At 35.6% G+C, this 22,223-nt stretch overlaps 1 protein-coding gene and 1 pseudogene across 2 annotated transcripts in view; one reads left to right on the forward strand and one right to left on the reverse strand.

Annotated features, from left to right (window-relative positions):
• The window catches only part of LOC140145784 (neutral alpha-glucosidase AB-like), a 45,562-nt gene continuing 23,339 nt past the window's right edge, over nucleotides 1-22,223 (forward strand). Inside the window, exons 1-9 of one of the 2 annotated variants that reach the window (XM_072167462.1) lie at nucleotides 1-58; nucleotides 9,086-9,205; nucleotides 11,338-11,574; nucleotides 11,977-12,150; nucleotides 15,756-15,890; nucleotides 19,684-19,726; nucleotides 20,042-20,141; nucleotides 20,918-21,014; nucleotides 21,736-21,837. In XM_072167462.1, coding sequence (XP_072023563.1) covers nucleotides 24-58; nucleotides 9,086-9,205; nucleotides 11,338-11,574; nucleotides 11,977-12,150; nucleotides 15,756-15,890; nucleotides 19,684-19,726; nucleotides 20,042-20,141; nucleotides 20,918-21,014; nucleotides 21,736-21,837 — 1,043 coding nt within the window. In that variant the 5' untranslated portion in view covers nucleotides 1-23. The remainder of the gene's footprint in view (nucleotides 59-9,085; nucleotides 9,206-11,337; nucleotides 11,575-11,976; nucleotides 12,151-15,755; nucleotides 15,891-19,683; nucleotides 19,727-20,041; nucleotides 20,142-20,917; nucleotides 21,015-21,735; nucleotides 21,838-22,223) is intronic. The other variant, XM_072167463.1, reaches the window with a different exon arrangement.
• Nucleotides 18,278-18,431, reverse strand: LOC140146906 (U1 spliceosomal RNA; annotated as a pseudogene).

Genomic DNA, 22,223 nt, shown 5'->3' on the forward strand with positions numbered 1-22,223 from the left:
TATCACATTCTCCAATAAGTAATATGGCAGCTTTCACGAAGTCAACGTGTACTACAGTGTAAGTGTCCCATTGTTTCTTTTAACAAAGTAGTAAATTAATTAAGATTGATGTGATCAAGTTCAAATATTATTAGCATGATGATTGATTGATCAGGTTACTTGCTGTACCTTCTATAAGCTTATTGGCGCAGCATAACGAGCATCATTCATTATGACGGAATATGATATGAGTAAGCTTAAAAAAAATTCTCATTCATTGTTCATGTTGTTTAGTCATCATGATCACAGTGATGAGGTAGTCCCAGTAACTGAGAACGTGACGACATTTACTTTTACATTGGGTATTATCTGATATGGTCGCATGTCACAAGTTGGTACCCCAAAAAAGGTGGAGGTGTTACAATTTTTCGAATGTAGGCGAATGAAAAATGTGACCCATCACATCGAAACAGACCACCTTGTGGCAGAAATGAAAATGAAAATTTAAACACTACGATAAACTGCTGCTTTTTACCTTGAAATTGACACCTTACTTGTTGAAATCAGATACAGTAAAAATGTTTTATGAGGCAAAACAAACTCAGAATTTTTTTTTTTAGTTTCTTTATATTTTTCCATCTTCTTTCATTGTTATCTGCCAATGAAGCTAGCCGTGAAGTGGTCTGTTTCGATGTGATGGGTCACAAATGTCATTTTGAACCAACCCCTTGTCCTATTGAGCTACTTTGGGTCTCATTTTAAAGCTAAAGAACAGGGCTAAAACTGTGTAAACTAGTACTGAAAAGTGAGTCAAACTAAATAAATGGCATCAGCTGGAATTGAAAATTGATGGGGTGGAGGAGCAGCGCAGGTGGGTGAGGAGCAGATGGGTGAGGAATATGTATTAATAATAGCATAGGAAAATGTAAGATTTCCATAGTGTTGGTTTGAATAAATTATTGTATCTTCATAACTCCTTGTCATATTGAGCTTTTCAATGTCTCATTTTAGAGCCAATTACTCATCAAAGAAACCAGATTGACTTCAAAATTGATCAATTTCATATTCCATATCAGTTTCTCATTACATTTTGTACCACGGATTGCCTCTAAATGCACAGAAGTCAATGCAACCAATCACGTGCAAAAACTGCAAAGGTCCATATCTCCTTTAATATTCACTGTATTCATGATAAATGTGTGTATTTTCTGAAAGGAAATTGCACAAGGAAACTAATTTTTGCATTATGAAAATGGTAGGAAGTAGTGTTGGGAAAATATGAATGATTAATTAAAATTTAATTAAAAAATATCAACTTTTTTGACGCACCCTGTATATCGTCAACGCGATTACATTAAAAAAAATTTGAAGGGTGAGACTGATGCATCACTATGTTGTGAACATATTCTGGAACATTGGACAAAATCCAACTTCAGACATTGTGGGGTATTTTATGTGAATAAGGTCCAATTTGAGAAAAATGCATTTGAAAATTTTGATTTACATTGCGGCCTATGGGCTAATTAGTTATGTATTAGGCAATTACGCCAAAACGATAAACATTTTTGAGGTAAAAATGGTATGAGATGTTGCAGTTTTACAATATCTATAACATATTAAGAGCCAGTCTCCCTTATGTACCCAAATCAGGGGGGGTTGTGATACAAAAAAAAATAGAATTTTCTCTAAAAATAATTTTGGTACATATTAGCACCAACAACTCACATGTAAAATATGAGCGTGCACAGCGCCCTCGTTCAGCTTGAAAAAATTCTTGAAATTTCAGCCTCTCTGAGCCTTACTTGTTTATGGTAAACTTTGGAGGTGCATAAGGCCAATGAAAGTCAATTCTGAGTTTATCGTCACTTTTTTTTTCCAGGTTGGTGAGGTGACTTTTTCATTTTTCATTTTTCATTATTTCATCAGATTTCATTATTGACCTAAAATGTGTGTTGATTTAAAGCAAAATGGAAATAAATGCGACAAAGAAATTTTCACGAAAGGTAGGGACTAGAAAAAATAGAAAAGAGCCTGGGTCTGCTTCCAAGTTATGAATTTATATGTTTTACAAACAAAAATATATGTTTCCAATTGCTAAAACTGCTAAAAACACTGATACTTTGAAAATAATGAATTATTTTGGCATTTTTGAAAATTTGACGCGGGTATTTTTGGTCTCCAAAAAGTGACGCGGACGGGGGACGATAAACTCGGAATCGACTTTCACGCGCCTAACATCGTGCGCCATCATCATCCCAACCTGCATTTTGCATTTTTTTTAAGTACCAAATGGTTACATTACAAAAACCAAGAAAAAAAATTGGGATCTTGATGGGCAACAAAATCAGCAAATCCAATGATTTGATGAAAAGCGCCCTCGTGCAAACTTCAAAGCCTCATAACGGGCTGCGCCATCAAGATCCCAAGTCCGAACAAGTTTGAAATTAAAGACCTCCATGACAAGTTTCATTTTTCAGCAAAAATTTTTGGGGATTTCGTTGGCGCACAGAGTTAACAGAGGTCAAAGGTCAAAATTTCCTATTTTCGCACATTTTTGCACGCCTGTATTATTGCGCGCCAACGTCACCCGACTCTCCGAATAGGATTTCATCAAAGAAGAGGTAATTCTCTGCAAGAACTGAAAAAATTAGCTTGGGATCTCTTGATCTTCATATATTTCTGATTTTTTGAAAATGGACTTAGCCTCATTTGGAGTTCAATTTGACCTCTTTTTCCCACTCGCTGCACAATGTGGGCTTTTTACTGCATCACAAAAAGATGCGCCAACAAGATCCCAATTTTATTTTTCATCGTCTAGCTTCTTTGGCGACCAGTAGACAAAAAACAAGCTACAGCTAATTGGGATCATGTGGGCGCACTAATCTACAAGCGGTCAACGGTCACGCTTTGTGCCAAAGTGATGCATATTTGCCTATGTGCAGCACGAAAGTGGAAGTTTGACCCGCAATAAAAATGTGCGCCAACAAGATCCCATCTTACTTTTTGGATGATTGGATAAAGGGGCTTAATGTATAACAAGTAAAAAAAAGTGGGATCATGTGGGCGCACTAATTCAATAGAGGTCAAAGTTCATACTTTGTGCCGAATTGGCATTACATTGCCTATGTGCAGCACAAACTAAATAAGAAAATAAAAGATAATTAATAATCAATAATTAAAAGTCACCTCGTCCCTTTTTCAAAATCTTTAACAGGAAACTAATAATCAAGTGCGAAGGGCCTTATGGGCAAATGTATGTTTTTAAAAAACTGCACTTTTCTGCGGCCATCATTGAATGACTTTATTTAATACTGTACAAAAGAGCATGTAATGCATCATTTTTACAACGATGATCCATTTTACACAAAGGCGAATTTATTTTATGAAATCTAACTTTCACTGCACTGTTATGCACAACTATCTCATTTTGGAAAATGGATCTCATTTTGAAAATCATCTCAAATTGGATAGAATTGAGACCCAATTTGAGAATGAATTTGAGTACCAATATGAGATCCATAATCACCCAATTGGTGCTTAATACATTGGTGCTACCAAATGTTTGTCATTTCATGGTCAAAGAAGTTGGGGATCACCAAAATTGTATTTTTTGACAGAGCAAGGCCTAATTACTCCAATTTAATAGCTGGGGAATAATTTTATGCTTGCAGATCAGATTTCTCTGCCAAGAAGACAAGGTCAATTATACCATGAAACATCTTATTGTTGATACATACTTCAAATTTATGTATCCCAATTTAAATATCAGGGTTTTGCTATTTCCACATTAGTTGTTGTTCTTTTCATTTTTTGTAGCAAACAACCTGAAACCAACTATCCTCCTGGAATTTATAAGTCCTTTGTTAGTGATTGAGTTTGCATTTTTCCGGGGCAAATTTATGAGTATTCAGATTTTAAGTTTGTGAGATAATCTGATGCTTTAAATAATTTGAAAACATTCTCTTGATTTTTTGTTTTGGAAAGGAACAAGAAAAACATTTTTAGATCAACTTTACCATATGGTCACCTTCAGGTGTAGCACTAGGTTTTAAAACCAGGGGTTCTCAGAACCCCTGAACCCCCTGAAAGTGTTAAAAATATGCGCTCAAATCCTAAAATGAGGGGTTCTCTAATCTGTCAAGTATTGAATGTACCGTTTTAATATATCAGTATCAGATTTTGTGATTTTGGTTACAATGAAAAATGATGTGTTACCTGTACCATAGTTAAGCAAGGCCCAGCAAAAAAAACACAATCATACGCTTTTCATGCCGCGATTCTCGCTATTAACCAACTATCGCACTTTTAAGAAAGTTCCCAAGCAGTGTACTTTAATAAAAGTGTTGCTTTATGCCATAAAAGTTCGCCGAATTCCATAAAACGCAGTTCAACTTCGCCATGTCGGCAAAGTGCAGAATTCAACACCATTGCAAGCACATGGAAGCTATGCTTTACTCAATAAAAAATGACATTTCATTGCAAATGAGTTCAAGTTTAGGTCAAATATCATGATATTTACTGAATTCCTGGAGTATTTTGACTATAAAACATAATTCAAGGGCAAATTTTTTTTTTTTTTTTCTTCTACGGCCGATATCATTGCGTCGTATTTCACCGATGACATATCTCTACACACCACCTGCCAAGCATTTCTTTCCGATCCCTAGAATTAGAAATTACCAACTCACGTACGTGTCATCATTCAGTACTGCAATAACTCATCAGCAGTGATTCTAGACAATATCGCAATCTGTGTAAATATGCCGGCGGTGTGTATTTTATTTCTATTTTTAATTTATGTTACAATGCTACGGCGACTTCACTTGAACATTTATGTTACATTGCATTTTATGTTACATAATTTCTGGACGGGCCGTAAATATTGGAGATCGAAGCTTTTATTTTCTTTCACATGTTTTCATTTTTCTGCGCGCATGAAAACCCCTGAACTGGTATGCAAAAATGAATATATGCGCTCAAACTTCAAAATATGCGCTGTACGCGCAGAAACGCAGGTTAGCGCGACCCCTGGTCACCTTGTGTATACTCAAAAGACCATGAACAGCAATTAAACCCATACTTGACCATGAGAAGGCTAGACACTGGTTCCATACAGTACCATACTTCACCAACTATAATAGTTAGTAACTTAGCACCCAATAAAACCTAAGTGGGTGGATTATATCTCAATTTGTCACTCAAATTGGATCTCATATTGGATCTCAAATTGCTTCTCAAATCTATTCAATTTGAGACGATTACAAATATGAGATCCATTTTCCAAAATGAGATACTTTTGAATATATCAGTGCTGCATGATGACTTCTGTATGAAGGATAAGTACCAGCACTTTTTAGACTACGTCTCCAAGTTTCTGGTGTCCAAATTGCAAATTTTTGTATTTCCCTATGGGGATTACACAGTGAAGCCATTGACTGTGAGCTACTGTGGTCGCAACTTTTTGGATTGAATGTCGCCCTCTATAATAAGCAATGTGGACATGCCTATCCTAGACTTACTAGGACTAAGTGATGAGGTATTCTCTTGGTCGGACTGACGTCACAAAGGGGAAATAGCCTTGTAAAACCAGTATGCGCATGTGCAGTTCCCCTTTCTCGAGCTGGTTGCTATGCGCGCGCTTGTGCAAAGGGGACGAAGGGGACAATGTTCCCGGATGTCCGACCGAGTGAATGGAAGCCAGCCAGCTCAAATTCTCTCGGTTGGGGTTGTTCATCCAGTGCACATCCCCATTTCTCGTGTCTGTCAAAGGGGACACCCTGGCGAAATCCCTATTCATGCTATTCTGTCGGTCTGACATCCGCGTTATAATCTAATTACGGTACCGTATTCTTGTCAGGCCCAAACTTCACTGCACATGATAGAAATCAAATGTTATGTTACATGTAGTTTGTTACTACATGTACACGACAAACAATGACAAAAATAACAATCATCAAATTTAATTCAGGACTCGTTTATTTTCACTTTTCCTTTAGTACCGGTAATTAAATTTTTGGCCAGGAGTTTATTTCAATTCCCAAGAAATTAAACTTTTTGAATTGTTTCACTGAGCATGTGAGAGGTACGGTATTTATTTTATAAATGACATGTTTTGTGATTTCTTCCATTGATTACAATTCTAAGTGTCCCATTCGTGGCCATTTTGTCCATGGCATGGGACTGATCATTCGGACTAGTAAAGGCAAGATTAAGAATAAGGCTGAGGAAAAAAAAAGAAACATGTTTAGAGTCCCTCCCGCGTCCTTTTTTTAAGATTCTTAAATTTGTCTTTTTATTTTCTAAAATCTCAGTTACGATATAACTTTTTAATGAAGAAGTTTGAGAAGTTCCATAGCCTTACATATGTATTGTGATGATGTGATCAGAAGAGCGGCATAACCCACCAGAAAAACAAAATAAAAAAGGTATCGTAGTGTTCATGCAAGTCAATTGGACAACTTTGAGAGTTATATGTGTACTTCAATATGTGTCAATGGAGGGGCCGGGGCGGGTGAGCCCCATAGGATTGTACACAAAATTGTGAAAATTGTGGACTACAAATTGCATATCATCCTGGACTGTAGATCTACCTCATTGTAGATCAACTGTAACAAAAGATGTAACTAATTAATTGCTTAATTAAATGCTAATTAAAATTGACATGATGTAATCCTTAGTATGGATGCTATGGTCAACAATGTGGTTCCCGGGTGTGTAAACACTTTTCGGGGACACCATAGTTTTACACAGGGAACTCATTTTTTCCAAACCTCTCACATGGTGAAAATATTAAATTATTCTTTAAATTTAAGTTTTCTTTTTTTTTTTGACATCTGAAGTTGCATTTAAGTTTACAAATGAGTAAGTTTAATCATTTAAATTGTAAAGGACATCTAATTGTTGATGCTAGGTTTTAATGTCGCAAAAAAACTGCGTAAATGTCGTCATTTTTGCTCATTTTATGCCAAAGTCAATAACATTGCATTCTCACGATGTGCAATTTTATTTGTTTATTTAGTGCATAATAAGGCCCCCCAAAAAAAAAAAATGTTGTGTTGCCCTCGCGGCCGGGTCAAAATCGCGAAAATCTGGCCCGGTTTTTTTTTTTTTTTTTTTTTTTTTTTTTTTTAATTTCAAAAAAAAAAAATTAATTTTTTTTTTAATAATTTTTTTTTAACAAATGTTTTTTATATCATATCATACATGTACCCCCAATCCTATTCCCGGATCCCTGACGTTCACTTAAAAGATTGTGCCCCAAGCCAGCACTTTAATTGGATAGTAGGACTTACTCATTGAATCCCAACAACATGGATGTTAGGCCCTTCACAATTGATTTTGAGTTTCCTATATTTCCTGCCCGCATCAAAAATTGAGAATTGCAAAATATTTAATTATTTGATTTTTATCTGTCATTTTCTCTGTTAAATGACATTTTTCTTACATTAATTTGCTACTTTCTTACTTTGATCATGAATCCTGAACAAACAAATAACACATGTATATTATTATCAATGTATAAAATCAACCATAATTGCAATATGATCTGCAGTGCCAAAATGGTACCATGCAAGATGTTGATATTGGGCTGTGACCACTTGTTTCAAAATGAAGAAAATAATAAGTAATAAATAACTAATAATTAAGTTACCTCATGCCTTTTTAAAATCTTTAAATAGTAAACTAAGAATTAATTGTGAAGGGTCTTAATATTAATATTTACTTCAATAAAATATTCAACATTGGGTAGAAAATACAGCCAATATTAAGCATGGCCTGTATGCCTCTCTTCACTCATGTTACTGTGAAATAGTAGGTATCAAATGGTTGAGTTGGTAAAAAAAAAAAAAAAAAAAATCCGCCAGCTGTACTACCAGATTTTAGGCTTGGGAGGGCAACACAACAATTTTTTTTTTTTTTGTCTAATGATGATGAAATAATCAAAACATAAAAAGTAAAATATAGCCTATATGAACATGGATGATCCTCATTATACAAATAATGAATGTTTATGAGTACAAAAGAAAGAATAATTTCATGAGTTGAAAAATGGAATGTTCCATTCAGCGAAGCGAAGCTGAGTTGAATGGAACATTCCATTTTTCAACGAATGAAAATATTCTTTCCATTGCACGAATGAAAAAACATTCATTATTTGTTTTAAAAACATCTAAATAGATCTTTGTTATTTGATTTGTTGATTGTAATGGCTTTGCAGGAGTTAAAATATTGTACGAATCGTAGACAAATATGGCTTTTTTTTTTAGCAATACATTCTTGTATCACCCAAAAATAAAGCCATTCAAAAGTATTATTTTAAGGGTCTATTATTATTTTTACCAGGCGTTTGTTACGCAGTAAAATAGAATTTAAGCTTACCTAGCCACCGGGCCTATCCAATGCGTATTGTAAGCTTACCTTTTCACTTTTCTTGTTTTCTACTTTTCTTTCCCCAAAAAGAAAAAAAAATCGGAATATGGATATTCGCGGCTTTCCTTGTAGATGTGGATTATATTTCTTCAAAAATATTCATCCAGAATTGCCGCAAATTAAGTTTGTTGTTTTAAATATCCCGTAACACGGTAGGGCCTATGCTATGCATACTGTTCGCAGATCGGACTGGAAAAAACACACCATGTAATCTAGCCGTGCAATAGAACGTCACGGAATATAACAAAAATGCACGGTGCATATAACGAAAATGCACGGTAGCGATATAACCAAATTCCACGGTAGTGACGTAGGCCGTAAAATAGTTTATTTATTGAATGACATGTGACCAACAATCAACCAATCAAATGACAAGGATCTACTTAGGTGTTATATAATAAACTATATAGAATTGTATGATTTACCCATTGGCCCCCACATTAATGGAATAACCCACATGTAGGGCATATAGTCACAAATTTATCAAGGGGTGTAGTACCACCTTAAATTTAAAAAATGTGTTATGTGTTACACCCCCATCATCATGGGCATGATCGTCATCATTGTTGCAGCATTATTTTTAAACAATATCCCAAAAATGATTAATGCAATTGTATGTTTTAAACAATATCCCAAAAATGATTAATGCAATTGTATGTTCTGTCATTTCACTCAGGTCCAGAATGAAGTCTGTGGTGCTATTTCTGGTCGTGCTTCACGTCATAGTATTTCTGTCCACCGTGGAAGCAGTTGACAAGGGTAACTTCAAAACCTGTGACCAAAGCAGCTTCTGCAAGTAGGTTTGATTGATATATACAAATACAATTTTTCACCCTAATGTGGCAGTTACATTAGTGCATGTTTCATTGGGTGTAGCTTCAAATCTCAAGCGTTTGCTCAGTGTGTCGGCATACACATGCAGCCAGGTGTGTCAATGTGCTGATGTCACTCACTGCCACATCACACTGTTGTGCAGAACTATCTCATTTTGGAAAATGGATCTCATTTTGAAAATCATCTCAAATTGGATAGAATTGAGACCCAATTTGAGAATGAATTTGAGTACCAATATGAGATCCATAATCACCCAATTGGTGCTTAATACATTGGTGCTACCAAATGTTTGTCATTTCATGGTCAAAGAAGTTGGGGATCATCAAAATTGTATTTTTGACAGAGCAAGGCCTAATTACTCCAATTTAATAGCTGAAATAGTATTGGGAATTTTGTACTTGCAGATCAGGTTTCTCTGCAAAGAAGACAAGGTCAATTTACTATGAAACATCTTATTATTGATACATACTTCAAATGTATGAATCCCACTTTAAATACTGTATAAGGGTTTTGCTTCAGTTTTCACTGCATGAATTATTTCCACATTACTTACAGCTGTTAATTGTTCTTTTTAATTTTTTGTAGCAAACAACCTGAAACCTTGTTACTGATTGAGTTTGCAATTTTCCAAGTACATTGTATTCAGATTTTAAGTTTGTGAGATATTCTGATGTTTAAATTTGAAAAACATTCTCTTGATTTTGTTTTGCTTTGGAAAGGAACAAGAAAAACATTTTTAGATCAACTTTACCATATGGTCACCTTGTGTATACCATGAACAGCAATTAAACCCATACTTGACCATGAGAAGTCTAGACACTGGTTCCATCTATGGTTCCATACAGTACCATACTTCATCAACTATAATAGTTAGCAACTTAGCACCCAATAAACCCTAATTGGGTGGATTATATCTCAATTTGTCACTCAAATTGGATCTCATATTGGATCTCAAATTGCTTCTCAAATCTATTCAATTTGAGACGATTACAAATATGAGATCCATTTTCCAAAATGAGATACTTTTGAATATCAGTGTCAGCATGCAAAGTGGTACAGCTACATTCCTGGTGGAAATTTGTTGCAACAGCAGCATTATCTCCAGAGCTAGGATCCAGAGCTTTGCAGATCTGAAAGCAAAATCAGTCGGAACTCAGAAATATTAAATTTTCAGTTTCTTATAGGATAGTAAAAAGCATTTTCAAATCTGGATTTTGCAGAAAACCCCATTGAAATTGAACAACCAGTTCCAAAGATATAAGCAATCAAAGAGTTTCCAAAACAGCAGGAAACAAAAGGAAATATTTCCTTTGTTTGGCTATATCTCAAAATCAATATTTCCAAGTTTCGACTGATTTGCTTGATCGCATATGTATATGTAAATCTAATTTATTTATTTATTTATTTATTCTTTCTTTATTGAGGGTAATACTGCTTCAGTGACAAGCACTGCTTTTCAAGCAGGCCCTCATTGTATACATGTTATAGCAACAAAATATATTACGATACACAATATTTACAAAAAATAGCATACATAATATACTAGTATTACAAATAAGTATAATGGTATCATCAACTACAAGAAAATTATAATACCATGATTCAAAATACAGAAATACAATAATTATATTTATACAAAAAATAAGCAAGCAAATGAACAAAATGTAGATAAAGATAATCTCTTCACCAAACACAATTTGTGAATTCAAGAAAGACTCAAAGGACAAAGAAATGCTGCAACCTGTGTAGATGAGATCTGCAAATTAAGTTCTTGGTAATCATGATATGGATCACAGCCTACACTAATAGCACAGGTACAATGTATGTAGTATATTAATGTACAATCTTTTTGCCAAGTCCAAATTAAGTGTGTTAATAACCATCCAACCAGCATTCTTTTGCACAAGGTCATATGCACGATATGCATGAAATCATGCGGATACTACTTTAAAATGTACACTAAATGGATTTGGCAAAATGCACAGTGTATGCATCAAGTTGTAGACGTGGCCCATGGGTGTAATGAGTTTTAAATCATTCTACTACAGGCACATTTTAATCAATTAAGTTAATTTAAATTTTCTTTCCACTTAGACGCAACCGCGCTTTAGAAGAAGGATCATCACCCTTTGTAGCGATGCTGGAAACATTTCAAGTCTCAGGTGGTGTTATGAAAGTAGATGTAATGAATACCAAAACCTCTGTGCTGCTTCAGTTGGAGTTACATGGGTTGCTAGGTAACATGGTCAGGATGAAGATTAATGAGATCAACCCAGCCCAGCCTAGATATGAAGTGCCTGATGTACTCATAGCTGAGCCAACTAAACAAAGGTTAGTAATGCACATATTTACAGATGTTTGGAGTGTAGATTTGAAGCCAGTGGCAGGACTGGCTGCAAAAAAGGCCCAAAATTTGGATTTTTAGCCCAAAATATAAGACATTTTGGTGGTTTAAACTCAAACAGATGCAGCAAAACTGAACGTCACATCATTAACACTAATGTCCGGATTATACTAAGCATAAGCAATCACAGTTGCAGGTTGTTTATATCTTAGTGGCATGCACCACCCTTATTCTCTCTTATTATGAAGGGTACAGATGCAAAATCGGTGTAAGTATTTTTTGAGTCCAAAAATGAAATAAAAAATTAATTTGACATACGTTTCCAGGCCACAGGAAACAGACTGTTGTTTTTTTTAGCCTAATTGAATATTCGCTCTTTTCCCCATCAGTTGGACAGTAACCAAACAAGACACCAACAACATGGAAGCTACTCTGACCAAAGATATCTCCATTGCATTGTCATCCCAACCATTCCGAGTCGACGTCATTATGAAAGGCAACGTCGTGACCAGCGTCAACTCTCGTGGATTGATGAACTTTGAGCATGTCAGAGCGAAGAACTGGTAGGTAAAATTGGTGAAGGGGACAAGTTGGAGCACCTGTCTCACTTTTGAAGCCATTGGGCCAGACTCCTCCATGAAATGTTGCTGTGGGGTGATCACTATGCCTCCTCCACAGTGAGTTTGTTACCTTGCCGGCGTTGAATAAAGCTGGTACACATGTACACCTAGGTGGTGGTAGGAAGAGGACAAACCAAAAAGTGCCTCTTTATCTATTAATGACACACATTACCCATAACCATTTGGGCTATTCCAGTTGAAATCCATATACCACCTATGGAAGACATGACCTTAGTCCTCCACACAGGGAGTGTGAATTTCAAATGGGGTTACCTGAATGTGTGAATCCATTTGAAATTACACCCCCCGTGTGTGAGATTGAGGTCATGTGTTCCATTGGGGGTTTATGAACTTCAATTTTAACAGCCCAATAAGTGGTAGATTATGGTTATGGGAGCTCATAGAAGCTATAAAGTTTTGTCATTTATATGGATTCTGTTTAGTCAGTAGAAACCGGTTTTTTTAACAAATATCAAAATTGTTGAGTGCCAGTCATCTTGATACAGCCTGCTAATGTTGAATGGCTTTGAGTGTGACACAAGAATGTTTTTCTAACAAGTTCTTTTATCAGAAAAAAATAAGCCATTTCAATTTTATTACCGTATTGGTCCGAGTATAGTCCCACCCGTTTTTTTGGTGAAATTTTTTCACAATTGGGGGTGGGATTATACTCAATTTCAAAAAAAAAAAAAATGCTAGGATCATTCATGGTTGACCTAAAAAAAAAAAAAATAAAAAAAAAAAAAAAAAAAAAAAAAAAAAAAAAAAAAAATTCAAGATGTTTTGTATTTTTAATATGAAAATTGATATTTTGTATTCATGTCATACTCTATTAATGATATCAAAATGCATTGAATTTGAATGCATCTTGATATCATTAATAGAGTATGACATGAATACAAAATATCAATTTTGGTATTAAAAATACAAAACATCTTGAAATTTTTTTTTTTTTTTTTTTTTTTTTTTTAATCATAAATATTTTTATCTTTTATTTTTTGTTGAAGTTAAATTAAAAAACCAAAAAAATAAAAAAATAAAATTTTTTTTTTTTTTTTACAATTTCTGGAATTTTTCGAAAATGGGGGGTGGGACTATACTCGAACGTGGGACTATACTCGGACCAATACGGTACTTATATCAGACTGACTTTTAAAAGTAATAAAAATCAGTTAAATTTGAGTGATTTGTCCGAACTCAATACGAGTGTGATGCCGATCAGCAAACATACCCGTGCACACATCTGTGCATACTTCAAAGACATGCAATATGCGGATTTATTTTATCACACGGAAGTCTGATATAAATAATAATATTTTATACACAAGGGTAAAGCAATTAATCCTCATGGTTATATTACAGAAAACCATGGCTTCATAGAAACCAGGAGGAATTTGAAAATTAGTCTGTGGTCAGAGTCTTAGCCAGAAATCAGAAACCACCCGTCCAAGCAGACAACAAAATTTGATCCTCAAATATAAAACAACTTGTCTATACCCATGGAAGGGTCACTAGGGTCAAATTAGACTATGCCATAGTCGATTTTTGATAAATAAAAATATTATTAATCATGATGAACGCATTCAGTTGAACTCAAAATTATACTGATATTTAGTAGGCCTACATCAAAATACTAGTATAAAATGGTTATGAAAAAGTTTAGGCTATAGCCTAGATAATTATATTTGTGACAGTAAAGTATAGGCCCTATGTAGGCTTATATTATTGAATGCAACATATCATAATGGCATAATTATAACTGTGATTATAATGACACTTCAATACTGAACAATTCTAATTTTAGAATCTGCCAGTTTATTATCGACTATGGACTTTCACTTTTAAGCAGAACCTTACCCCGCGACTAACACACTGTCAATCATACTTGTTTATCAATAAAATCTAACCACAAGACTAAGCATGGTGGTACAATACGCGCTAGATGCATACGTTCATCCACCAGCACAAAAGCGCCACATTCCCTAGATAGTTGTGTACCATGTATAGTTATAATGGTACCAGTACGCGTCGGGAGGATTTAAACAATAACGAGGTCTGGGCGACCAATCACAAGCCAGATTCATTTTTAAAGATGCATTACATCATCACCAATTTTAGTTAGGCCAGAAATTGGCCTAACTCTCAAGGCAAAGTCAGTAGTCCACTTGGGAAGCTAACAAACAGAGGCGACGGTGACTGAAAAGATCAGTTGTGAAAATCTATCAATTGTGCACTCATTAATTAAATCAGAGTTTTAAGCTTAAATGTAATAGCCAGAGTAGTGCACAATTGGCAAGTGGACTACGGAGAAGTCTAGGGTCAAATATGTCCTGATTTGGACTTTACATGTCACTCTGAATTAGTCTCAAGTTCATATAACCTTAAAATCATCTGTTTTAGAGCTATCACATCTGTAAAATCCATTAAATCCACCTGTCTAAATTTAGATTAAGCCGTCTTAAAGACGTGTGGACGCATGGCTGGCTAAGACCTTGTCTGTGGTTATAACATTGCTTCATATTATATTGTTTCATTCACATCTGATTAATATGACTTTCCATAATCTTCTTGAAGAAAATACATAGCATGACCTGTGCCTAACATCTACATTTAACTTCTAACCTTTTCACATACCTTTTTCAAATGGGAAAATGTTGGGTGTCAACTAATCAGCTTTCATTGGTTTCTGTTTGTCGTCTATCACATGGTAGACGTTTGTCGTCTATCACACGGTAGACTGTAATGTCAAAAAAGATGTGGTTTTATGAACATTAAGTTTGCATGAATCTAGGCTAGACCTGCCGCTTGCCCAGCTATGGAAGCTGTTGCTTTCATTTCTGATGCGGTTTGTTTTTTTCTATTTGAGTAAACAAGCCAGGATATTCCGGTTTACAGCATATTAAAAAAAGGCCAGTAAAAGAACTGGCCTCCAGCATTTGCCAGGCTGATTTTCATACTGGTATTTCTGTGGCATTCTTCAAAAGTAGTATAATAATGCTTGAGGAAAAAGCCGGTTATCGCCAATAGAAGCTGGCAAGGTTGTGCATCAGTGCACATCCAGGTGAATGTACGTTGCATGGCTATAGACTCACAGGTAATCTTTCTCTTATTATGCAATTGAAGTAAGTACTGCCGAGTAGACCCTGATATTTTATCACAATAGAAAAACTCCTCATGTTTGCTTCTCAGCCGGAAAAATACCGTGATAGAAAATGCTGTATGTCAATTTATTATAGCTACATTTGTAAGTGTTTCCATTGCATCCCCTTCTTGAAGTGTGCTTCATTCCAAGGCCATGCAAGCTAATTGCATATTTCATAGGCCAATGCTAATGCAGAAAGTGCATACTCCTATAATTCCATTCCTTCATTGAGGCACGGTACTGATTGGGGTTAATGTGTGAGTTCAAGTGCTGCAATCAGCTGCATGTGTGTAGTTTTTCACCTCCCATCTAAATTTACTGCTACTTGCTACATACGTTTCGTAGGCCATTACGTAAGCAGGAATTCTTATGTGCACTTTTCTGTTTTCTTTATGTTCTTTGTTAGGGTGCCTTCTGTAGCTAGTTGGCCTAAACAATTAACATGTTGGGCAATGTCCGCGGTAGGACTATACGATGCGTCCAAACTCGAGTCTCGAGATTCAATGTGTGCTGATGTCTATCCATATCGGCCAAATATAAAGTAAGAAATTTATCATATTTAAATTTACAACTTGAAAGAAAAAACTAGTTAAAAATTCTTGTTTTTTATTTTGTTTTGTTGTATTATTTGATTTTATTATTTTGTTCTGAGCACTTTTGAAAGTCTTTGTTTACTATTTTTGGAAGCTACTCACTCAAGATTGGACAAAATCTATTTTTAGGTTAAATTAGTATGAGAAGTTGGATGTTGTTTTTGTTGGGAGTCTCAAATATGGTTTTGAGTATATTGCAGGCATGAGATTTGCCTTTTCCTACACCCCCCTAAGGAACACATGACCTTAATTGTGAATTCTAAATTGGGCTACCTGAATGGGTGACTCCATTTTGAAAATATGCACCCCTGTGTGGGAGATTAAGGTCATGTCTTCCATGGGGAGTATATGGATTTCAACTGGAATAGTTAATTTTTCAGGTTTAGATGAATTTAAGTTGTTATATAGTTTTCAAACTTTTGTTTAATTTTAGACCATTTTTTCCCCTCTGAGACCAATTTCGGGTTTTTGTTATTTTTTGTTCAAGCAGTTTGATTTTTTTTTATGAGTTTATTTTCTTGCTTGATGTTGATCCAGAAATTATTTGCTATGAAAATATGACAGGAAGTCATTTTCTTGAAGAAAATGCAAGAGCCAAAAATTGTATTGTTTTGTGTTTTTCTACCACAACTTTGTTGTACTGTTCAATCATGGGGTATTACATACTCTCTAATTGTAATCAAACACAGTATAAGTAGAGTGAAAATTTCATCTGGTAATGTGAAGCTACTTGAGGTCAAAACTCAGATTGAAGTAAAAAACATGAAATGCACATACGAATATTAAGATACTTTCAGCGAAAAGTAATACCGTAAAGATTTGCCTGGTGGCGCTATGTGCTCCCTTGACATATGTGGAATTTTAGGCTCAACCTAAAAGTGCCCACTCGTAAAATTCCCACCAGTAAATAAGGACACAGAACCTTAATTCTTATTTGGATATTAGAGGAAGGAGCTCTCTATTTGCACATGAAATTTTCCCCAAGGAAAATAAGCCTAAACTTGTGCACCATTAGGTGAATCCTTACGGTAGAACTTTAAGCACTGCTAGCTATTTTACAGCCCATTTAATGACAAGCATTTGCATGTATTTGTATGCTATTAAAGTTTGTTTGGCTTATATTAAAGGCAAAATGTATTCAGCTTCTGTTACTGCATGCGTCAATAAAGTCCCAAATCTTGCTCACGTAAATTTACATTCTTGTGTGTCAGTCATGTATTACGCAACACACAGCTAGCGTAAGCACTGCGCCCAGCTGGATACATGCCATTCTATACCAATACACGGTGTTACGAGTTATTTTTTCTGGGCCTTAAATATAAGCAGAACAAACTTTAAGTACCCAAAATTAAAACCTTATATTGCAATCAAGCTAAATATTATTCTGCATAATTTCAGCTGGTGAAAGGATCTTCGTGATAATTACCCAACATCTTCTCAAACCCCTCATGCATTATTCATTTGTTGTTGCATTATTCATAACCACCAATTCATACTAATATACATTGTATAGTTCCTAAATGTGATACGATCTGATCCACTCAGACCAAAGTTGGGAATTTTGATAATTGAGTTATTACCATTACTAACTTGCTCAGTACCTAAGCTTACTGATGTTGTAATCCCAAAGCCCCTGACATACTTGGTTGTAAAGTTAAGAATATTTCAATTTTCCTCTGTTTTTTATTGTTTTTTGCTCCTTATTGTTGCATATATGTGATGTGATCAAGCAAAATGAGTCGGATGTCGGAAATATTAATTTTGAGATATAATCAATAATAGTATTCAACTTCCTTTGTATTTTTATTGTTCTGAACAACACTAAAATTGTCATATTTTTGGAACCATAAGTCTAATTATGATGGGGGTTTGAGCAAAATAAAGCTCTGAAATTTCTTGTATAATGAGATTGAAATCTGAATTTTGATTTTGATCGACATCAGCTCAGACTCATTTTGCATGATCGCATCACATATCTCATCTCATTATTGCTGACTTTGGTCTGATTGGATCAGATTGGGTTACATGGAACTTTTTTAAACAGGTGTGATGTCATTGTGTATGTAAGTTATTTTCTAAAAGTAACCTGCATCATTTACAAGATTAATATGAATTTACCCACAGACTGTGTTGTTTATTGTTTATGAACTGATATACTTCTGTATTCACTATCAGATTGTACAAAACAATGTAGGTACTATCATAGTGAATATGATATCAAAAGCTCGCATCCATTTAATAAGAACCGTATTTACTCTATTAAATGATCATTTTTAAAAGAGGGGCGTTTATTAATATTACAGGTCTTTTTTACAATGATATTTCCCGAAAATTTGTCAGGTACGCAGTCCCCCACTACCATAAATTATATGCCCGAGTTCCCCATGTTTGGGGGAATCGCAGGGTCAGCCCAACCGAAGTGCAATGGAAAGGCCTTGCCCTGGGGGAACCTCCTTGATGATCAAGGTTGCCCCACACGCCAAAAGGACGAACTGTGAACTTAGGATCATTGGCTTCTGGTTCTTCCCGGTTTTGCGATGTCATTTTAGGCAATTACCGATTGTGTATGGACCATTGTAAGCTTAGTTACACAAGATAGCATTGAAATTTCAGTAGTTTTTAAACATTTTGTTTTAAAAATGGTGGGGTATTTATTAGAGTGAGTTACTAGAGGGCCCAGTGACACAGCTTGCTAGGACTGCAACTGCAGCAGCAGATCTAGGCCTTGTCATCAGCGCACCTAAGACAGAATATATGACTGCAAACTGTAATGCCCAACCAGCACTTGAAGTCTATGGTAGTACCATCAACCATGTCACAGACTTCAAGTATTTGGGTTCCAAGATGGGCTCTAGTGTTGGAGACCTAAAAGAAGAAAGGCACTAGCCTGGGCAGCTTTCTGGAAACTGAAACGCGTTTGGAGAAGCCCATCCCTGCCAATCGGAACAAAAATCAAGCCGCTTCAGACAATGTGTGTTACTGTCTTTCTGTACGGGTGCGAGTCATGGGTAATTACCAAGGACATGGAAAACAAGATCAATGCATTTGCAACATCTTGCTACAGAATCATGTTAAACATCAAACGTGTGGATCGGATTCCAAATAAAACCATCTACAACCTGACCAACACCACTCCACTGGTTGCCAGAGTCAAGATTCATCAACTCAAATTTCTCGGCCATATACTGCGTCTTGAAGATGGAGAGCCTGTGAAAGAATATGCGCTTTATATCCCACCACATGGGAAGAGGAAACCGGGACGGCCGCGCACACTGTACTTACAGTATGTCCAGCACCTCCTGGGAGATACTGAAGGGATACTGCAGCCAAACAAAATTGTTTCGCTTGCCCAAGATCACATTAGTTGGAGAAAGCTTGTAGTCGCCTGCTCCGCAGCCGACTGATGATGATGATGATGACTAATAGAGTAAATAAGGTACAATAATGTTTTCAATAATAATAGTAATATCACAAGGCAGCTATGACATATATTTTGTGCATTACATCTTCATATGTTCACTTTTTGGAGCTTCAGAAAAAAAACGGATTATCATTACTGCATTTCTCAAAGGCATGTGGGCTTGGCATAGTACAATGTAGATAACTAAGATGTGTTTATTTTTTAGGATCAATATTCTTGCTCAATATACAATTACATCCTGATATATTAGCACCCTCTTAACAGAAAGATCCTGTCCAGAAACTAAATATATTTTTGTTGTATATTTTGTCTATCTGCAGGGCTCAAAAGTTAGAAGATAAGGATGAGAATGGTGAACAGCAGGTAAGCACTGTGATGTTATTGCATTTAATAATTTGTCTTAAAATTTGTATGATATCACACATTTCAAACAATCAAAATTATTTGATATCAGAAGGACATTCGTCATATTTAGAATGCAATTTGGTGTGTCTGATGTACTATTGTGTTATTCACACATTCCCTGGTCCTCTTCAAGTTGAGTGCTGAATTGAATGTGGCTTAAAACCACAAGTGTCCTAACAAATTTTGTACAAGATTGCAGGTTTATTGTCCAGAGAGTCTATGGTTTTTCTCTTGGCATATTTATGCTATCATCTGGTGTGTTTTTTATTTCAGGATGGGGAGCCAGTGGATGAAGTGAAGGAAGATGATGATGAGGATCTTCCAGGAATGTGGGAAGAGACCTTCAAGTCTCACCATGATTCTAAACCAAATGGTAAGAAACACTTGTGTACAAACATCCCCTTCCTAGCACCCCACTCCCACATACATAGGATGGCGAGTAGGATGGTGAGTAAATAGAAAGATGAAGGAAGATGAAGATCTTCCAGGAATGTGGGAAGAAACCTTCAAGTTCCACTATAATTCAAAACCAAATGGTTAGAAACTTCACGTAGGGTCCAGATTCATAATATCATTTAAAAGCAAAAGTTAAACCTGACGCATGGCAAAATATAATCCAATGGTATACTACAGTATTCTACAAAGACCCTTCGTACTGATATTGGCTTATTCAATCATGTCGTCATCATATTAGCACCATTTACCGAACAAGCTGCTTAGCATCGCATGATGCAGGCATCGCTTTTTCTTTTTACTTGATGATCACAAGAAGGCGCCAGTGCAAAAGGAATAGAATATTTGTCCTCCATGCGCGACACACAAACATGCGGGAATCTAATCTTGTTGATACGTGTGTAAATATGAAATTTTACCCAGCAACTGCGGACTTTATATCTCACATATATGTAGATGTACCTCGCAAATGCATTATGCATCGCAAATGCATTATGCATGCAATTGCGGAAGTTTGCAGAGAGTTCCCTTTTTATTTAAAAGTGAAATGTCAAGTATGTGTCCTCATTTGCCAGCTTTTTCGCTCTATTTTGCTTGATGAATGTTTTACACTAACAATGGTGTCAACTTTTAATTCCCTTGAAAGAAGGTAACTGTCATCATTTATACAATGAAATAACTTCTGTTTTTTTAGAGGTCCTACATCAATTGGCATGGACTTTTCCTTCCCTGGTTATCAGTATGTTTATGGCATACCAGAGCATGCAGACACAATGGCTTTGAAAACCACGGTGTAAGTACATATACATACGTAACAGGTCCTCCCCATAGTATTCTAGATACTGGTATATCAAATACATAAAAAAAATGTCATTTGTATCAAATTGGCCATACAATGCTGAAATTTCCAAGCTTTTATATATGCAACTAAGCTTACCATGGTCCACACACGATCAGTAATTGCCACGATATGCAGTAGAAGAATCACAAAGCCTGGAAGTGACCAGGAAGTCATTGATCCTTAGTTCATAGTATACAAATATTGACTGCTATGAGGGGCATGGTTAAGATTATAGGCCTGCGGTGATCACAAAACCATGACCCAGTGGCGCACATAGCATGGCTTGGAGATCACCGCGGACGTATAATTTTAACCATGTCCCAAATATAAAGCAGTCAATATTTGTTTTATATACCGAATGGATGTTGCGATTGCGCAGTTTGATCGGAACGCATGTGACTGGTTCATTTCCATGACCTGTCCATAGTTCTTTTTTTTTTGTTAACCAAATTTACGCTGTTTTATTTATTTTTAACTTGTTTTTATATCTTTTTGGCCATTTTTACGCTTCCTTTCAGGGTTTTTTTACAATGTTCAAGTTTTTTTAGTATAGTTTATTCTCATGCCTGCTACATACCCTTAACTGCTCCAGGGCTTTATTTAGGCCCTGAATGTTTCCTTGACAAGTCATGTTTCTCAATTTTGATGTTTGTTTTTTTCTTCACCATTACAGAAACACAGACCCATACAGACTATACAACCTGGATGTCTTTGAGTATGAGCTAGATAACCCTATGGCATTATACGGCTCAGTACCTTACATGATTGCACACAAGTAAGTTTGAATCTGATGAGTTTGACCACCTAATAATCATGTTCAACTCAAACAGCATTTTTATCTGTTGTTCACATGAAACTAAATATTTGAAATATTACTTTCAAATGTCTAATATGTTTGCTAAATACCACAGTTAAAGCCATAATGTGATTTGCCCAATATGAGCGCCCTCAATTTTGAGCAATGCTGGCCGAGTTTCATTAGCAGTTACCTGTTCAGAAGTAAAAAATAAATAATAATTCCGACCGACCGACCCTGTCTTCCATGGTTTACTCTTGGACAACTTAATAACTTTTTTGGCCTCAACATGCATCTCATATGTGACCATCCACCACGAAGTGGTAGTAAAGTCGGATCTAGATCATTTGCAGATTGGGAAAGAA

Source organism: Amphiura filiformis, chromosome 2 (genome assembly GCF_039555335.1).
Source record: "Amphiura filiformis chromosome 2, Afil_fr2py, whole genome shotgun sequence".
NCBI lineage: Eukaryota > Metazoa > Echinodermata > Ophiuroidea > Amphilepidida > Amphiuridae > Amphiura > Amphiura filiformis.